Source organism: Cebidichthys violaceus, unplaced genomic scaffold (genome assembly GCF_023349555.1).
Source record: "Cebidichthys violaceus isolate CVI_PGR_0920_01 unplaced genomic scaffold, fCebVio1.0.p SCAF_1, whole genome shotgun sequence".
NCBI lineage: Eukaryota > Metazoa > Chordata > Actinopteri > Perciformes > Stichaeidae > Cebidichthys > Cebidichthys violaceus.
The window spans coordinates 4,608,007-4,624,939 of NW_027176262.1; the positions used below are offsets into that span (position 1 = coordinate 4,608,007).

At 41.2% G+C, this 16,933-nt stretch overlaps 1 protein-coding gene across 1 annotated transcript; it reads right to left on the reverse strand.

Annotated features, from left to right (window-relative positions):
- Positions 1-565: 565 nt before the first annotated feature.
- Positions 566-13,964, reverse strand: LOC137870053 (von Willebrand factor A domain-containing protein 5A-like). The gene is made up of 21 exons (XM_068707048.1): positions 13,813-13,964; positions 13,425-13,472; positions 12,964-13,166; positions 12,662-12,884; positions 12,197-12,372; positions 12,002-12,116; positions 11,707-11,855; positions 11,528-11,616; positions 11,269-11,413; positions 10,876-10,955; positions 10,662-10,776; positions 10,364-10,522; positions 10,161-10,264; positions 9,323-9,543; positions 8,974-9,033; positions 8,264-8,317; positions 7,552-7,746; positions 7,045-7,104; positions 4,622-4,767; positions 4,341-4,464; positions 566-4,224 (listed from the first exon to the last, which is right to left on the reverse strand). The coding sequence occupies exons 1-21, from the start codon at positions 13,844-13,846 to the stop codon at positions 4,145-4,147; spliced, it is 2,580 nt and encodes an 859-aa protein (XP_068563149.1). The 5' UTR covers positions 13,847-13,964; the 3' UTR covers positions 566-4,144.
- Between the last annotated feature and the right edge of the window lie 2,969 nt (positions 13,965-16,933).

The following is a 16,933-nucleotide window of genomic DNA, read 5'->3' on the forward strand; positions in this document are numbered from 1 at the left end:
ATTTGTCACCATGAGATTGCAATAACACAGATGTGATACAACCTGAGCGTTCATCGACTGTTTGAGTGAACGGTTTGTGTGGGTCTGGTAAACCCAGTGTAGGTGGAGTTTGTAATGTGCATTTCATTTTGGTGAAGGCCTGAGAGGCTGGTTCTGTCCAAATGATTTTGTCATACGCAGTTAAGTTTTTGCCATGAATTAACTCAGACAGAGGTTGCTCCATTTGAGAGTAGTTAGGAATGAACGAACGACAATACGAACACATCCCTAAGAAAGACATCATTTGTTTCTTAGTTGTTGGTTTTGGAAGCGTCACAATTAATGCAATGCGTTTAGGAGATAGGGTTTTAGTGGAACAATGCAAATTGTCATTTAAATCTTCAAAGAATTCATCTGCATATTGATCATCTGGATCCGGTGTGACGTAAGAAGTGCAGTGAAGATGATCAGGATTCATGCGAACTGCATGTGGAGACACACGAGTGTCTACAGCACTACAACTCTGAGTTGGAAAATACTTTTGTTGTATTACCGAATGAGTAGCCCCAGAATCAACAAGAAATGATAATTTTTTACCATTTATTACAACCTCTGTGGTAGGCATTACTTTAAATGAGTCATCAGAGAATTTAGCATAAGTGTGCGTGTTGAGTGTTTGTGGCATGTTCTGTTGTTCAAGGTGAGCAATGATGTCAGTAAGAGCAGTCTGTTGCTCTTGTGTGAGAGTGTATGTTTGTGCGGTTAGTGCAGAAAGCTCCTTGTTGTCCACAGTGGAAACAAACATTGTTTCCGGTGGGTGGGTCTCTTTGTGGTCCCCCTGGGTTCCAGGAAGATCGTCCTCTTGTCATCCCCCGCCCTCCTCCTCTGAAGCGTCCACGTTGGTCAGAACGAGGCTGGAAACTGCCTTGGCCTCGCCTCTGCTGGTGTCCCTGTTGTAAGGACAACTGAGTGACTGCTTGGAGCATGGACAGTTGAACGTCCTCAGTCTTTTGTTTCTACTTTTTCTCATCTTTATCTTGTTGTTCTTTGGAAGTCTTTTGAACATGTATCGCATGTTTCCTGACCTAACGCTGGCGAGTCAGGGAGGAGAGAGGAGAGGAGTGATTGGGGGAGGAGGGCAAGAGAGGGAGGGGTGGATGGCCACCCTTCCATGGGTGAAGAGGACGGTGTTATTTGGCCACCGTGAGCACCCTGGTCCCGTGCTGGTGTATGAGGTGGTGGCTGTACCGTCTCCACTGGCTGTTGTTGTTGTTGTTGCTGCTGCTGCTGCTGTTGTTGTTGCTGCTGTTGCTGTTGTTGCTGTGCAGGATCCGCTACTAGTGGTAGGTATGGTGATGGTGGTGGTGGTGGTGGTAGTGGCGGGCATGTGTTGAGGAGAGGGCCGCCAGCTCCTGTTAGACTCGGATACAAAGAAGGAGAGAATGGGTTATGTGGACTGAGTGTGGTGTTCGGATCTTTTTCTTTCTCTGTCACATCTTTCTTTACACGTCATCTGTTTCTGCAATCTTTTTCTTTCCCTACATTCACATTCCATTTCCCATTGAACCAAACATTTCTTGTTTTTCTCTATTTTTTCTAAATCTTTGACTTTTACCATTTTTTTTTCCTTCATCTCGCTCTCTTTTTTCTTTAATTTACCCCTTAGTTCAGCAATTTTTGTTTTACTGAAAGACCCATTTTCTGGAAAACCAAAATCCTTAGTCCACATGGATAACAGTTCCACGGAACTTTCTCCATATTTCTGTTTCATAACGTCCACTATGGGTCCCGAGGGACCTTCGTCTTTACATTTATCCTGTTTTCCACCCATCTTTCAGGCGTGGTAAGTACTTATTATTCAGTAAATACAGTCGTCACTGTAAGTCTCAGATTTCTTTACTAGGAAAAATCCAAGTGAAAACCAATCAGTACAAAGTACCAATTATTGAGGTCAAGGGCGTGAAAAAGAAATATATTTTCATTCCTGTCTTCCTCTTTTTTCGGTCAAGGGCGTGAAAAAGAAATATATTTTCATTCCTGTCTTCCTCTTTTTTTTTCGGTCAAGGGCGTGAAAAAGAAATATATTTTCATTCCTGTCTTCCTTTAGGTCAAGGGCGTGAAAAATACAATCTCGAAAATAAATTTGTTTTATCCGAGTACAATCGTTATACTGTATTAATCATTCCTGTCTTCCTATGCAAAGATTCATAATGGCGTCATGAACAGAAACGTGTTTTGTTAATTTGTAATAACCTTAATCAAATAAAACCCATAAAAGTAGAACAAGACAAACTATCATCCAAGAAGACCAGAATATTAAACACCAAGGTTTAAATCTCTGTTGTATTATATTACGTAATTCTAGAGTGACATCTGATAGACGTACTCCTTCTAAAAATTAAATTTGGAAATTTGGAATTTCAACTTCTTACCCGATATGAAGAAATTATTTCTTTGTCTGGATCGTTGTAAAGTCAATCAGTCCTCCTTTTGGCCGCCTGTCCCATCTCTCTTTGTCTGACGAGGTATGGGGCAGAATCTCTTTTGATGGATCCTGAAGTGGCCACTACCCGGACGTCCTCGGAGTCCTGATGGAGCTTCAAACGATCCCACTTCTGACACCAAGTTGTTTTGGAAAAACTTCTAATTATAAATCGGGAGAAGAGTTTTGTTCACAAATTCAAAGAAAATAATGAAGTCTTCAAATGATTCAAAGTTGTCCCCTTCTATTTTATTTTGCCTGCAAGGGAAAGATGCACCACAGCCACCTCAGTCAGTGTCTGTGGTGAAAAGTTCAACATCGTACAAGATACCAAACCATTTTATGCACACATGAGTTCACGCCCTGGGCTAAATCATAGACAAGGAGTAGATGTTCTCGTACCCTGGCTATCGTTCTTATCTAAACACATGCCAAGTGTGTTTACTGGGAATCAGTGATGGTTTTATGGTCTGTCTCAAACTTGTCAGACACTGTGTCTTCACTTCCTCTGTCCGAAGTGGGAGTGTGTGACCAGTCGTGAGAAACAAGACACTGTGTTCAATAAAAGTGATGAACTACTTCTATAGGACTGCTGTGTTATGTCAGTATTTGTGTTCCTCACCTTACCTTTCAGTTTTACATCTTTTAAAACATTTCATGATATAAGAATATATTTTTTTCCATTACATTCTCTCCTGCAACTTAATTGGATGCCGTCGGATTGGTTCAAAATAAATGGATCTGGAAAATAAGTGTCGACTTGCTGGGAGTGAATAGAGTTAACTTTAGTTGATTCAGAAAATTAATTGATTGGTGGCACACTTTTTAAAAACATACTTTATAATCTTTTGGCTTTGGATAAAGTATCAACTTCTCACACATGTGCAATACGTTCACAACCCTTTAATGTTGGACGCGGAAGTGTGAGGTTCATTTTGAGGCAAAAACATCCCCAAGACTCAGCAGTAATTTAGGATATATTACCCTGAAACAATACAAAAAGTAAAAAAATGTGTCTGTCACGGGGTGTGATGGAGGACTCAAATGCAGACATAACCAGATGCAGAGTGAAACGGGTTTTAATGAGTCAAGAACACGACAGGAATCTTACAGGAACACAGCGGGGAAGCCAAGGACAGACTGGGTCTGAATCCAAATCCAAATCCAGCAGGGCAGACAGACTGGGAAACCGGGAACAGGATGAGCCAAACGGGCGGGTTGACATGGCAATGATCTGGCAAAGTGTGTCTGAGAGGCAGGAGTTTATAAAGTGGCTTGATCAGAGGCAGGTGAAGGGAGTTGTGCTGATGATGAGGGAGTGGCTGACAGGTAGAGTGAGGAGGGTGTGGAGTGATAGGAGAGAAGGGGCAGAGCTGTGACAAAAACATCACAGTTGAAGCAGGCAGTTCTTAAACTTTTTAAAATGTGGCCAGAAATGTCTGCTGACAGCTCAAGGTTAGATTTGCAATTCAGAGTTGACTAAAGTTCATGTAAGCCTGGTGTCACATAGTTTTTACTGCACAGTGAATGGAGGAGGTGTGAGTTTAATATTCAGTTGTTTTAGACACAAGGTGATGTGAAAGGCATAACTGGATTTGAAGTCAATATTGTAGGATGGAGTGAATCTGCTTCTGTGTGCCAGAAGTGACCAATCCTGAAGCAGAAGCCCCTTCAGTGAAAACCTCAGATCCCCAGGGCGTCTTTCTGCACGCTGCAACCCAACAGAGCATTTCCTGCTTCCACACTCTCCTTCACACATGATGCTGAAAAAACACACACAAAACAAGTCATCAGCAGACTGAATGTGGGCAAACAGATGATTTTAACCAGCAAACACTGTATAAAACAACGTATTAACACTTATTATTATGGGTTTTACCTTTCTGAGCTCGGAGCCATGACACAGCCTTCATAGCCAGAAGCTCCCACTCTTCCTGAGCATCCATCTTGAAACCATGAAGCCAGATCAGAGCCAGAATGGTGGCCCACACGTCCTGGTTCACCTAATTCACCAAATCAAAGAATAAAAAACTAAAACAAAGAAGATATAGCTCAACGAAAAAATCTGACTTCCTCACAATATAACAATTGAAAAAAAGAAACTTAAATACTGTTATTGTTAATTATTCATTTATGTCATTATATTTGACAATAACCCACCGATGCAGGCTTGGGCTTTTCCACCTCCTCACTGGTCTTTCCCAGTGCAGCAGCCAGATCTGGATCCAGCACCCAGCAGCCAGACGCCTTCTGGAGGGAGACCAGCTGCAGCAAAGGGTCTCTGGGTGGCTGTTTGGGCAAACCGGCTTCGGAGGAGGAAACCACAGTGAGAAGATAAAAATAATCTCTGTGGCTTATTGGACTGCTATGTATTTAGTTTGGTCTTTTTTCTTATTGTTTTCACATTTGATACTGACGTATAGATACCAGTATATTACAGAAAAGAAATATGAGTGAATTACTAAACTAAAAAGTGACATGCTAAACTGGAAAACACCAACTCACATTTTCTCTTTTCAAATAATATAGTTGCTTCTTTTTTTGGAATCGGTCTTCACCTTTCAGCATTACCTGCTAATTAGCTAATTAGCTATAAACACTAAGTACAGCTGATGGGCTGATGTCATTAGTTTTGCAAGTATTTGGTCGTTATGAAAGTATTGGACCAATACAAAGACCAGAAACCAGTGAGTACAAAGAAAAGAAACAATATAAATCAGTAACAGCCGCGTCAGCGACACTGGTATTGTTTTCACTTTTTGAGCCTGTGTGTGAGTGTTTCAATTTCTGTCTTCGGACATATTTTGTCACTGCCATGACGTCGCAACCGTGCAAGATGCAGTCACAAAGCTCTACAGGTGTGTCGCTGAGGTCAAAATGAAGGCAGAGTTCTAAGATGGGTGTGGTTCGAGCGAGGGTGCCGGAAGTAAGGGGGATGCAAAACGATGCCATTGCAAAACGGTCTGTAGTTTAATTATATCTTTAAAAATATAATAATTACATATTAAATCATGCACAATGTGAGTAACTCATATTTTAACACAGCAAACTTACAGTTCACGGCGGCGTTAATGAGGCTGTGACAACAACTAATCATCGACATTAGCCCTCCATATTTAAACTTCATGTGACTCCAGCGAGCTGCATTTGCAGACTTCCACTTAAAACAATTATTTAGATCATTTCTCGTTTTCAACGTCCTGCTGATTCCAGTGATAACTGAGTTTCCGCAATATTCAAACTCTGTCATAATAACCATTAGTCCATCCGCTGCTCTGCTGGGGAATTAAATCATGAATTGTCTTTGGCACAAATCTAATGTCTGGTGAGGATGCCACCTGGGCGCCTCTTTAGGGAGGTGTTCCAGGCACGACCAGCTGGGAGGAGACCCCGAGGGAGGCCCAGGACCAGGTGGAGGGACTATATCTCCAAACTGGCCTGGGAGCGCCTCGGGATCCCCCAGTCAGAGCTGGCTGATGTGGCCCGGGAAAGGGAAGTTTGGGGTCCCCTGCTGGAGCTGTTGCCCCCGCGACCCGATCACGGATAAGCGGACGAAGATGAATGAATGAATGAATGAAGAAATCTAATGTGGTGCTTTAGAAATATGATCAAATTTTGTGTGCAGATACCAGCTGTTGTATATTTGGGTAAGCCAGGCATCTCTTTGGGGCATAACAGTCCATAACAGTCCATGGTGATGTAAAAAATGTCTTTGGGTATTTTTGTTTAGAGAACAAAAGGCCCTGAAAGTGAACTGTTACATTTATCACACTGGTGAAACCAGTATGATGTGGTAGAGGAAAATATTAAGACTTACAATCATCATCATCACACTCCTCAGACTCATCACGCTCACTGGACAGAGACATAGACTGAGGAACAGGACTCTTCAGAAACATCTTCTGTGGTTTCGTTGAGGCAACGAGCTTCTTCTTCATATTAGAGATCTGCAGCAATCTCCCGTATTGAAAACTGTATTAAACCGGATTAAAAATGTTTACAAATAATAAAAGATAAATATGAGTGGGGCACAAGCATGCCTCCATGAAAACAAACAGTTCAAACTTCTTCACTTGCTGCACTATGCAATCACACGTCTCTTACGTCAATGACTACCAAAGCAGCCTGGAGCCCAAAAAACGACATTCAGTTTATCACATTAAATCTACAAATAAGCAAGCAGAGCAATTCTGCCAGAGAAATGTGCTTTTTTGTTTGTTGTTGTTTTGTTTCCAACCATTTAGTCTATTTGTAGAAATACAAAGATATGTGTTCCACTCCAATTCAGCTTTGGAGATTTGTACTTATTATCCATCACAGGAGCACCACAGGATCTCGGACCACGCCGGAGCATACTACAGGACTGTACTTTGAGATAAAAAAAAAAAAAGTATGATGTCAAGATATGAGCCATGAGAATTGCTCAACCAAAAATGTCAACAAAACTACTGGTTTCTGACCTTTTTACAATGAACAACAACAAGCAGTTCAAATTGTTTAAATATCTCAAAAGTGTAAAAATGTGTAGAAATACACAGATATGAGTTTCACTCCGATTCAGCTTTGAAGATTTTTTTACTTACTACTCATCACAGCACCACAGGATCTCTGACCACGCCGGGGCATACTACAGGCCATCATCACTTTGAGATAAAAAAAAAAAAAGTATGAGGTCAAGATACGAGCTTCATCATGATATGATAATTAAACAAACAATATCAACAAAACTACTGTTTTCTGAGCTTATTACAATGACTAACAACAAGCAGTTAAAATAGTTTGAAATATCTCAAAAGTTCACATACACACGCAAACACACTGTGAGCACTAAACAAATGGAGGGGGCAGCAAAGGAGAAGCTCCTGTCCCCTCAAGTAGCTAGTATCTAGTAAGTAGAGGGTGACTGTAGTTTTTTAATTTCCTTGAAAACACTCACTGGGTGTTGGAACATTTCTGCGCACCAGAGGTCCTTGAATAGCTTCGCTTTGGGTATTTTTGTTTAGAGAACAAAAGGCCCTGAAAGTGAACTGTTACATTTATCACACTGGTGAAACCAGTATGATGTGGTGGAGGAAAATATTAAGACTTACAATCATCATCATCACACTCCTCAGACTCATCACGCTCACTGGACAGAGACATGGACTCTAGGCGTTGAGGCCGGCCGCGAAGAGCACCATCCATCTGCAAAGACATCTTCTGTGGTTTTGTTGAGCCAACGAGCTTCTTCTTCATATTAGAGAATACATTTAGGCTGGGGCCTCCCATCTTTTTGCTCTTCCAACCTGCAGAAAGAGCACACAGCCTGATTACTATGTATTATCCCTCTGTGACTCATCATTATTATTGTTATTAATACAAATATTGCCATTAGTATTGTTATTCGCATCAGTATCAAAGGAAACAAGAGCCACATTGGGCATTTTGGTGAAATATTCCTTCATATTATTTATTCCTCTCAGCAGAAGTTGTTTTCATAATAAGTCCACTGGCCGCGGTCATCGCCATGAAGCAACGTGTTTCCCAATGCTATGTCTCTTTAATGTGGGACAATGACAACTCCAGAAGGATCTTAAAACAAGGTAACGAAGAAGGTTCTGCTGTTTGAAGGAGCTCTCAATAAATCTGAGCAGCGACGAGGATTCTGCTGAGAGTCCTGGGTAATTATATGTTGCTTATGTTCAGGACTGCCAGAACTCCTACATACAGTAGTTCATGCTGTTTGCTCCGTCTCTATCCATGTACTGTATTTATAGGAATACACAGGTGTGTGTTAAAATCACAGTTACCTTGTATACTTACATTTAGCATGAGCATTGCTGGAAATAGAATAGACTTGAAGGAGATTAGGGTCAGCTTTGAGGTTAAAAAGAGAAAGAGAAATAGGTCAGGACGTTACCTGAGAATGATTAAAGATAAACTTTAACTGCTAAACCAGTGGTTTCTGAGATGAGTACAATGACCGGGCGGCAATCTCCCGTATTGAAAACTGAAGCCAATGCTGAAGAGCCTTAAACTTGCATTCTTATTAATGACCAGCAGGGGGCGACACCACTGATGAAAAAATAAGTTTGATAGTAAAGAAGTCTATGAAAAAATGACCCTATTTCTAACTTTATTTATTACCTCAGTAAACATGTCCACTTATACACAGTATGTAACAATACCTCACACTAATTAAAAATATAACTTAAAATGTTTACAAATAATAAAAGATAAATATGAGTGGGGCACAAGCATGCCTCCATGAAAACAAACAGTTCAAACTTCTTCACTTGCTGCACTATGCAATCACACGTCTCTTACGTCAATGACTACCAAAGCAGCCTGGAGCCCAAAAAACGACATTCAGTTCATCACATTAAATCTACAAATAAGCAAGCAGAGCAATTCTGCCAGAGAAATGTGCTTTTTTGTTTGTTGTTGTTTTGTTTCCAACCATTTAGTCTATTTATAGAAATACACAGATATGTGTTCCACTCCAATTCAGTTTTGAAGATTTTTTTACTTACAACCCCGCACAGCATGATAGATTCTCTGACCAGGATGGGGCATACTACAGGACAGCATCACTTTGAGATAAAAAAAAAGAAAAAAGGATGAGGTCAAGATCTGAGCCAAGACAATAACTAAAGAAACAATATCAACAAAACTATTGTTTTCTGAGCTTATTACAATGACTAACAACAAGCAGTTAAAATAGTTTGAAATATCTCAAAAGTTCACATACACACGCAAACACACTGTGAGCACTAAACAAATGGAGGGGGCAGCAAAGGAGAAGCTCCTGTCCCCTCAAGTAGCTAGTATCTAGTAAGTAGAGGGTGACTGTAGTTTTTTAATTTCCTTGAAAACACTCACTGGGTGTTGGAACATTTCTGCGCACCAGAGGTCCTTGAATAGCTTCGCTGTTGTCTTTGTTGACAGCAATGAAGGCAGTGAAGGCACTGCTCACTCCTGATTGGACACTGAGATCCACCACCTTCTTCTTCACTCCTCCATCTTCCGGTCCTTCACGCTCTCTCTCCTCCATCTCCAGGGAGCGAATCAGAGTCCGAGCAGCCAACCTGTGGACTGTTAATCTGCAGAGAAGAGATGTTAACACATCTGCACACAGATGAACCATATTACAATAAAAGTATTGATTATTTATTTTAGGGTTCATGTATGTTCAGCAGTGCACAGTACAAAGATGTCAATGACTGTTGAAACATGTTAAAATGTAGAGAAATAGCATAAAGCACTTTAACTATATTGCTCTGCTGCAGGGATTCTCTGGGTTTCTTACGTCGCCACGGTTTGCATGTTTGCATTTGCAAATTGATGTGTTTTATTTATTTTTATGCAGCATTCTTGATTTTATTTGAATAGAACATAAACCATCTTGAGAAATGTTGGAAACCTGTTATGTTATGAACAATGAACTGATGTTTTGTGCGACTGATGATGCTTTGCAAGGTTTTTATAGGTATTTAGGGGGGAAACAATGATTAATTCTAGTCTAGTCTCTTGTAGCATATTTGTGGACTAAATGATTACATATTAAGCCATTCTCCACATTGTGTGTGTCAGCCACTGAGCAGATCTTTAATGCATCAGTACAACATTCTTTTATTAAACTGTGTCTTGTTTCTCATTCCTAGCTAGAGTTTTACTTTATCTAAATAATTAAATCAAATGCATAACAGTGTTGTTTTACCCAGTGTCCTCTGCAGGTGTGAGACTGAAGTGAAGCTGGTTCTGAGAGGGATGACCTGCCAGACTGTACTTCACCGTCACACAGCCCTCTGAGGCCTCTGAACTCTGAGAAAGCATCAGAGTTAGAAACCATTTGTATCATCATAGTTGACCTGAGAAATCTAACCAGGAAGTACTTTCACTATAAGATGTTACTGCTCCTACCTGTCCAGTGAGCTGGGCATAAACCAGTGACCTTTGACCCTGGAACAGTGCTGTGATTGGTGGAGAGAGAGCATTGACAGAAACTCCCTTTGGCAAATCCCACGTGACTGAGATGTCCACCACAGCTGGTTGAAGAGCAAATCGCAGCGACTGCATCACCTGATGAGTAAAAACAATTTACAAAAAGTTGGGAGAAAAACTGAGTTTTTACCAAATGTATTAATTTACATTTCTTATTGTGTCGTCTGTCCTAATTGCAGTTTTCATTAAAATTGATGTAAAGGCTGTGATGTCTTACTTTGGGTTGCATCCTGTCCGTCCCTGTGATGAACTGAGCGTGACCTCCTCCTTCCTTGGCCAACCCGTTGATGAGAGCAGAGCTGGCCCCTTCCCCAATCCCAAAGGAGAAACACCTACAATACAGTAGTTGTGTTTTGAACACACTTTTGAAAATGGGACATATTCTGTGAACTGTGGGTTTTTGTTGTGTTTTGTGTTTTGTTTTGTTTCACCTGTGGGAACCTGAATTCTTCTTCACCAGATTGATGACTTCTTTCGTGTTCCCCACCTCTCCGTCAGTAAAGACAAATAGCTAGGGAGGAGAGTTTACACATCACTCTAAGCTACATAACATCACACCCAAAAAACATGCAGCATGTGTTGAATCATCATAATCTTTCTCTGACAGCTGTGTTTGATTGCTGTTTCAGTAAAACAAGTGCTTTTATTGGTACATTCTAAAGAACAAGGTTTGGTAAGAATGAACCTGTTAAAAATAGAACAGTAGAAAGTTCTGACTGAACGGTATGATACTATTACCTACAAGAGATATTTGTACAACCTGTTGAACACATATGTATATGTGTGTGTGTGTGTGTGTGTGTGTGTGTGTGTGTGTGTGTTACTTGTCTAGGTTGATTGGGAATGCAGGGCTGGCTGTAAATGTGTTTGAGGGGCTCAAGGATCTCTGTTCTTCCCAGATCAGCCTCCATCTTGTCAACTTTCTTCAGAGCCTTTTCCATAAACTTCTGGTTGTACTCTACACTCTTACTGCCACCAGAAACACATGAATGAACACATGGTGCAATGAACACATGAACAACAAGTGACAATACAGGAGATAACAAACTTTGTTAGGCTGAGTGACCTGAGGGAGTGACTTACGGGAAGATGTGTTCGTAGCTGGACCCAAAACTGTAGATGTTGAAATAGCAGCCTAGTGGTACGCTCTTCAACAGGAGCAGCAGAGTATCCTTAAGGGAGGACAGAGAAGATAGTGAAGGTCACTGTGTGAGAGAGACACTATGAATGATTCTATGATAGAAATAACACATATTTAATACCCTGGCACGCTTTATTTGTCCACCACTCATACTGCCAGATCGATCCAATAAGAAGACAAACTCTCCACATGAAGCGAATGAAGACATCACAGCCTGGGGGAACTCAGGGTACAGACTCAGCATCACTACTGGATCACCCATCAGAGTGCCTGAAACACAGAGGAGAAACAGAAAAATATACACAACTCTGCACTCAGCTATTTAAAAATCAAAATACTTAAATGTAACTCATTACATCAGTTTGAATGTAATGGCCTTTTTTTATTTGCAAACACCTTCTCTAACGGTCACTCACCAGGCTGGGAAGAGGTCTGTCCTGCCTCCACCACAGCAGTGGGCTGGTGGGCATCTTTGTAATAAATCAGCAGTTCAACATCTCTGTCAAACTTGTGTCCTGCAGCCAACTTGACCTGCAGTTCAAAAAAAACACACTCATCAATGTAAATATAGTGATATATCCTCTAACAATCATCAGTAGAACTCTACCTACCGTGGCCTGGGTTTGCTCTGTGTTGAGGTACTGGAGAGGCTCCAGGGGACAGCTGGACTCTACTTTAGAGACGGGACGAGGAGAGGACACTCGGGCAGAGAAAGACAGACTGTAGGGCACCAGAGAGGCTGGAACAGAGGTCACCTGAACGTTGCCACCTTCACTACCACCACTCCCTGTTAACAAGGTAAAAATGTTCAGACATGTAGCACCATCGTAGCCTTTGTTGCACATCATACTAACATTTCATTCCCTTGAGCCATGCTGCTAGCAAGGACATACAAATTAATATTCAGCCCTTCAGCCCCCTTTCAAACTACTGAAGTTTTTAAATAGCAGCTCTTCAGGACAATACTTCTGTAGTCACAATTACTGATGCAATAAAACCCTCTGGATGGACAGGTGTGGTGAGCACTAAGTTGAAGCTTGAGGGCTCCTGATGAAGGTGTTGGCTGGTTTTCCTACCCTGAGGTTGGTAGCGAGGGTTGAGCACAGCAGGCAGACAAAACCTCAGCCCTTCATCAGCCTGCACAGCCAGCTCAATGACGTACTCCCGCCTGATGGAGGCGCTCTCTCCTGGAGGCAGACTGCCCACACTCAGAGAGAATATATCTGGACTCTGCTCACTCTCCTCCAACAGGAAGGCCTGCTGACCGGAGCTCAAAGCATCGTCATACTGCTCACGAGCCTGAGACACAGAGGACACGTGTGAGCAACGTTTGCTGTGTTTTAAAGCTTCTTTTGTGAGTCTTTACCGTCCAGCTCACCTCCTGTTTCTCCTTCACCTCAGCTACAATGTGTGTCTGTCCAATCTTAGCACTGAAATGACAGACAGCAGCATCTCCAGGCAGAGGGAAGACAAAAACAGCCTCTAGTGGTTTGTCCTCCTCGTTCTCATAGTTCAGAGTGGAGACCACTGTAGCCACATGGTCCCTCACCTCCAGCTCCACCTCCACGCTCTTCAGAGGAACTGACCGAGAGACAGAAGGAAACACAATGAACACAACACGTTTTCCTACATTGTTGAGGTTTACTCTTCACTGAATTGTTGCATTTTAGCTACACCAGAGGTGGACCTGTCAACCAAGATGTTAATCCTGTCTCTGTCCAATAGTGTGCAAAGCAGGATCAAATTGGACATATGCATAAAAAAATAAATGCCTTTGCATTTGAAGTTTACACAAGTACAAAAAAAGTTCTGGAGGTTTGTTTTCCAACAACTCAGTACCTGGTTCCTTCTGGGAGGTTAGCAGACCACAGCAGTTCACCATCGTACCTGTACAACAATCAACAAGGACATTTGAGGACGCCATGCTGCAGAGATGGATGGTAATGTACTGCACATTCTTCAGCAAGCAAAACAAGTTTTTATAAAAACTAATAAACATTATTTGTCATCCATTATGTTTGTATAAAAATGCCACCAAAACAGATTCATTACGGTTATAAACATGACCACAGGACTGAACCTAAGGAAAACACAACAAAAAGTGTAAAAATTCCAACAATGCATTTAATACATTTACCGCACAAATCACCAAAGTTAAATACGGTTATTAATAATAATAATAATAATAATAATAATAATAATAATACATATTCTACTGCTGCTGTACCTCTCTGCTCCGCCCTTCCTGGTTCACTGCGCATTCATTTTTTCAGCTCTTCGTGTTCATTATGGAACTGTTTGGCCCATTTAAATAAATCTGGACAGCTGTTTGCTTAATGTTACTGATGAGACTATAAATAGAATCTCTGACGGGAAATTACGATGATAACAATCTGATGTTTATTTATTTTAGTTATTACCGTAACTTCTTCTTTATTTCTTTTGTTATGATATCACGATATTCCAGTGAAGTTCATATAGACATTCAAACCCACTGAGACATCAACAGTATCCAGCATTAATACGTGTTGCGCAGTGTTGTGGGCCGACTTAGTATCGATAAGCAGACTATTTAAATAAACACACCAAGCTGAATAAAGCCTACCTCTGAGGACGGATGTCTCCGGGACAGTCTTACTGAAGTTACCTCTTGTAAATATGTGGAGACAATTTGCAGACTTATAAAGCAGAACGATACAAACGTGAACGTGAAAGTTACGCCCATCGGGTACGCTCGATTGAGCAACAAGAGAGTACCGGGTGGGCGGAGCTTAACTGTGCAACATAAAGTTCCAAAAGCTTTATGCTAGAAAACAAATGTCTGACTCCAGTTTCATTCTAAAAAGCCTCTGAAGTGCTGTAAGTCCTTCCAACTGTGTTTGGCGATAGGTTGCAGATGTTACTTGAAATCACAAAAAACAACTTTCTCTGTTAAAATGGAGCAGAGAGCACAACGTTTCAATTCATAATCCTAATACAGCCCACACAAACATGCAACACAATGTAGTTTCTGCTGCCTGCAGTTCTTACCAGAGGTGGGACCTCATTGTTTTTTAAGTCACAAGAAGGTCAAATCTCAAAATCTAAACTTTGAGTTTTGAGTCCTAAACCAGTGATAATGCACTCTTCATTAAATGTAATGCCACTTTAACTACCGAGTAATAATAATTTACAAAAATCATGAATGCTCTTTAAAATGTTTTTATTTGTTAAAACAAGTGCGACTGAACTTAAGTTGTACAAAAAAAATAGTGCTGACATTGCATTTTGTGTTTCTGCCCTGTCTTGTTATATTTAACTGTTAAAGTAATATTTCATGTTTCATGTCTAAATTAATTAGAAAGATAAATTAAAAAGAAAAGTAATGGATGGGTTCTTCTTGAATAGCGTTTTAGTTACTCTGAAGAAAATAATCAGTAGATTCTTTTTCCAACTGGCGCTCTGTAACCTAACTTTCGTGGTTCTTGTTTTGGAAAAACTTTTAATTATAAATTGGGAGAAGAGTTTTGTTCACAAATTCAAAGAAAATAATGAAGTCTTCAAATGATTCAAAGTTGTCCCCTTCTATTTTATTTTGCCTGCAAGGGAAAGATGCACCACAGCCACCTCAGTCAGTGTCTGTGGTGAAAAGTTCAACATCGTACAAGATACCAAACCATTTTATGCACACATGAGTTCACGCCCTGGGATAAATCATAGACAAGGAGTAGATGTTCTCGTACCCTGGCTATCGTTCTTATCTAAACACATGCCAAGTGTGTTTACTGGGAATCAGTGATGGTTTTATGGTCTGTCTCAAACTTGTCAGACACTGTGTCTTCACTTCCTCTGTCCGAAGTGGGAGTGTGTGACCAGTCGTGAGAAACAAGACACTGTGTTCAATAAAAGTGATGAACTACTTCTATAGGACTGCTGTGTTATGTCAGTATTTGTGTTCCTCACCTTACCTTTCAGTTTTACATCTTTTAAAACATTTCATGATATAAGAATATATTTTTTTCCATTACATTCCACTCTTTAGATTATTCATTAATCACATAATATTGCAAAAATATATTACAAGGACATTTCAATAACATCAGAAGTATCACTCCAGAATCTGGTTTAAAATACATCTTCATGTGAGATGTCACAAGAAAATGGTGTGAGAGTGAACAGCCAACCAGTTTGTATGGAATTCACCCGAACAACTGGTTTGTGTGATCAGTTTTGCTTATGTTGACACCGTAAGGTTTCCACAAAACTGTCAGAGACACTGTTTTACCACTCTTTAGGTTCTAAATGTGTGTATGCAACTATATGTGTATTTTTGGGTGTGGTGCTGAATGGGTAGCTCCCTCGAAGGTCACTTGCTTCACCCGCGTTGGTGACCGTTGTCACTCCTTATCTGCCAGTAGGTAACACAGAACACATCTGTCTGGTACATGAGTCTCTGATGTTATGCAGGTATGTGTGAATCGGGTGTGGGAGCCGGGGCAAGCTCAGCAGGGGCCGGAACCCTTTTGCAGTGAGTTGCGTGCACCCAAGTGGCACGTTCAGCTACTCTGACTGCTGTGTGAGTGACGAGTAGGATCTGGAACGGTCCCTGCCAGCGCTTGGCTTTCCAGCTTTTCCTCCTGAAGTCCTTGACCACCACGAAATCACCAGGCTGCAGCTTGTGCAGCGGTCCTGTTGCTGGTTGTGGAAGGGCTGCAGACACCTGTTTTCTTATGTTAGATAAAGCAGAGGAGAGTTGTGCACAATATGTTAACATTTCATGTTCGCATAGTGCGGTGGATGGAAGAGGAGCTCTCGGTGCTTCGGTGCCTACATGTGGTGGAGCACCAAACAAAATCTCAAAAGGACTCAGATTGCTGCGTGTTCGTTTTCTCATTCGCATATACATCAACACTAGAGGCAGGGCTTTTGTCCCAGGAAGACCTGTATTAGCGCAACATTTCTCTAACTTTGTCTTGAGTGTTCCATTTTCTCTTTCTACAGCGCCACCACTGGCTGGATGGTAAGCACAGTGTGTTTTTAAGTCAATACCCACATATGCACTTAATTCTGTTATGGCCTGATTTACAAAATGAGAACCATTGTCACTTGATATCTTAGTTGGAATACCCCATCGGGGAATGATTTCACCAATCAGAGCTTTTGCTACTGTTGCAGCTGTTTGTTTGCTGGATGGAAAAACTTCAACCCACTTAGACCACATGTCTACCATCACGAGACAGTGTTTCTTACCCTCAGATGGAGATAATTCAACAAAATCCATCATAACGTGTTCAAACGGACGTGTTGGTGGTGGGTGTGCAGCTTGTCTGGTTACCCCTGTAGGTCTGCCTGTGTTGTGAGTTGCACAA

What these genes read in the sequence shown, in the direction of transcription:
- LOC137870053 (XM_068707048.1), bottom strand. Translation starts at nt 13,846, where the DNA reads ATGCGCAGTGAACCAGGAAGGGCGGAGCAGAGAG. An exon ending in ATGCCCAGCTCACTGGACAG is followed by an intron (nt 10,265 to 10,363) that starts GTAGGAGCAGTA and finishes ATGCTTTCTCAG; the next exon opens with AGTTCAGAGGCCTCAGAGGG. An exon ending in AAAAGCCCAAGCCTGCATCG is followed by an intron (nt 4,465 to 4,621) that starts GTGGGTTATTGT and finishes TTGGTGAATTAG; the next exon opens with GTGAACCAGGACGTGTGGGC.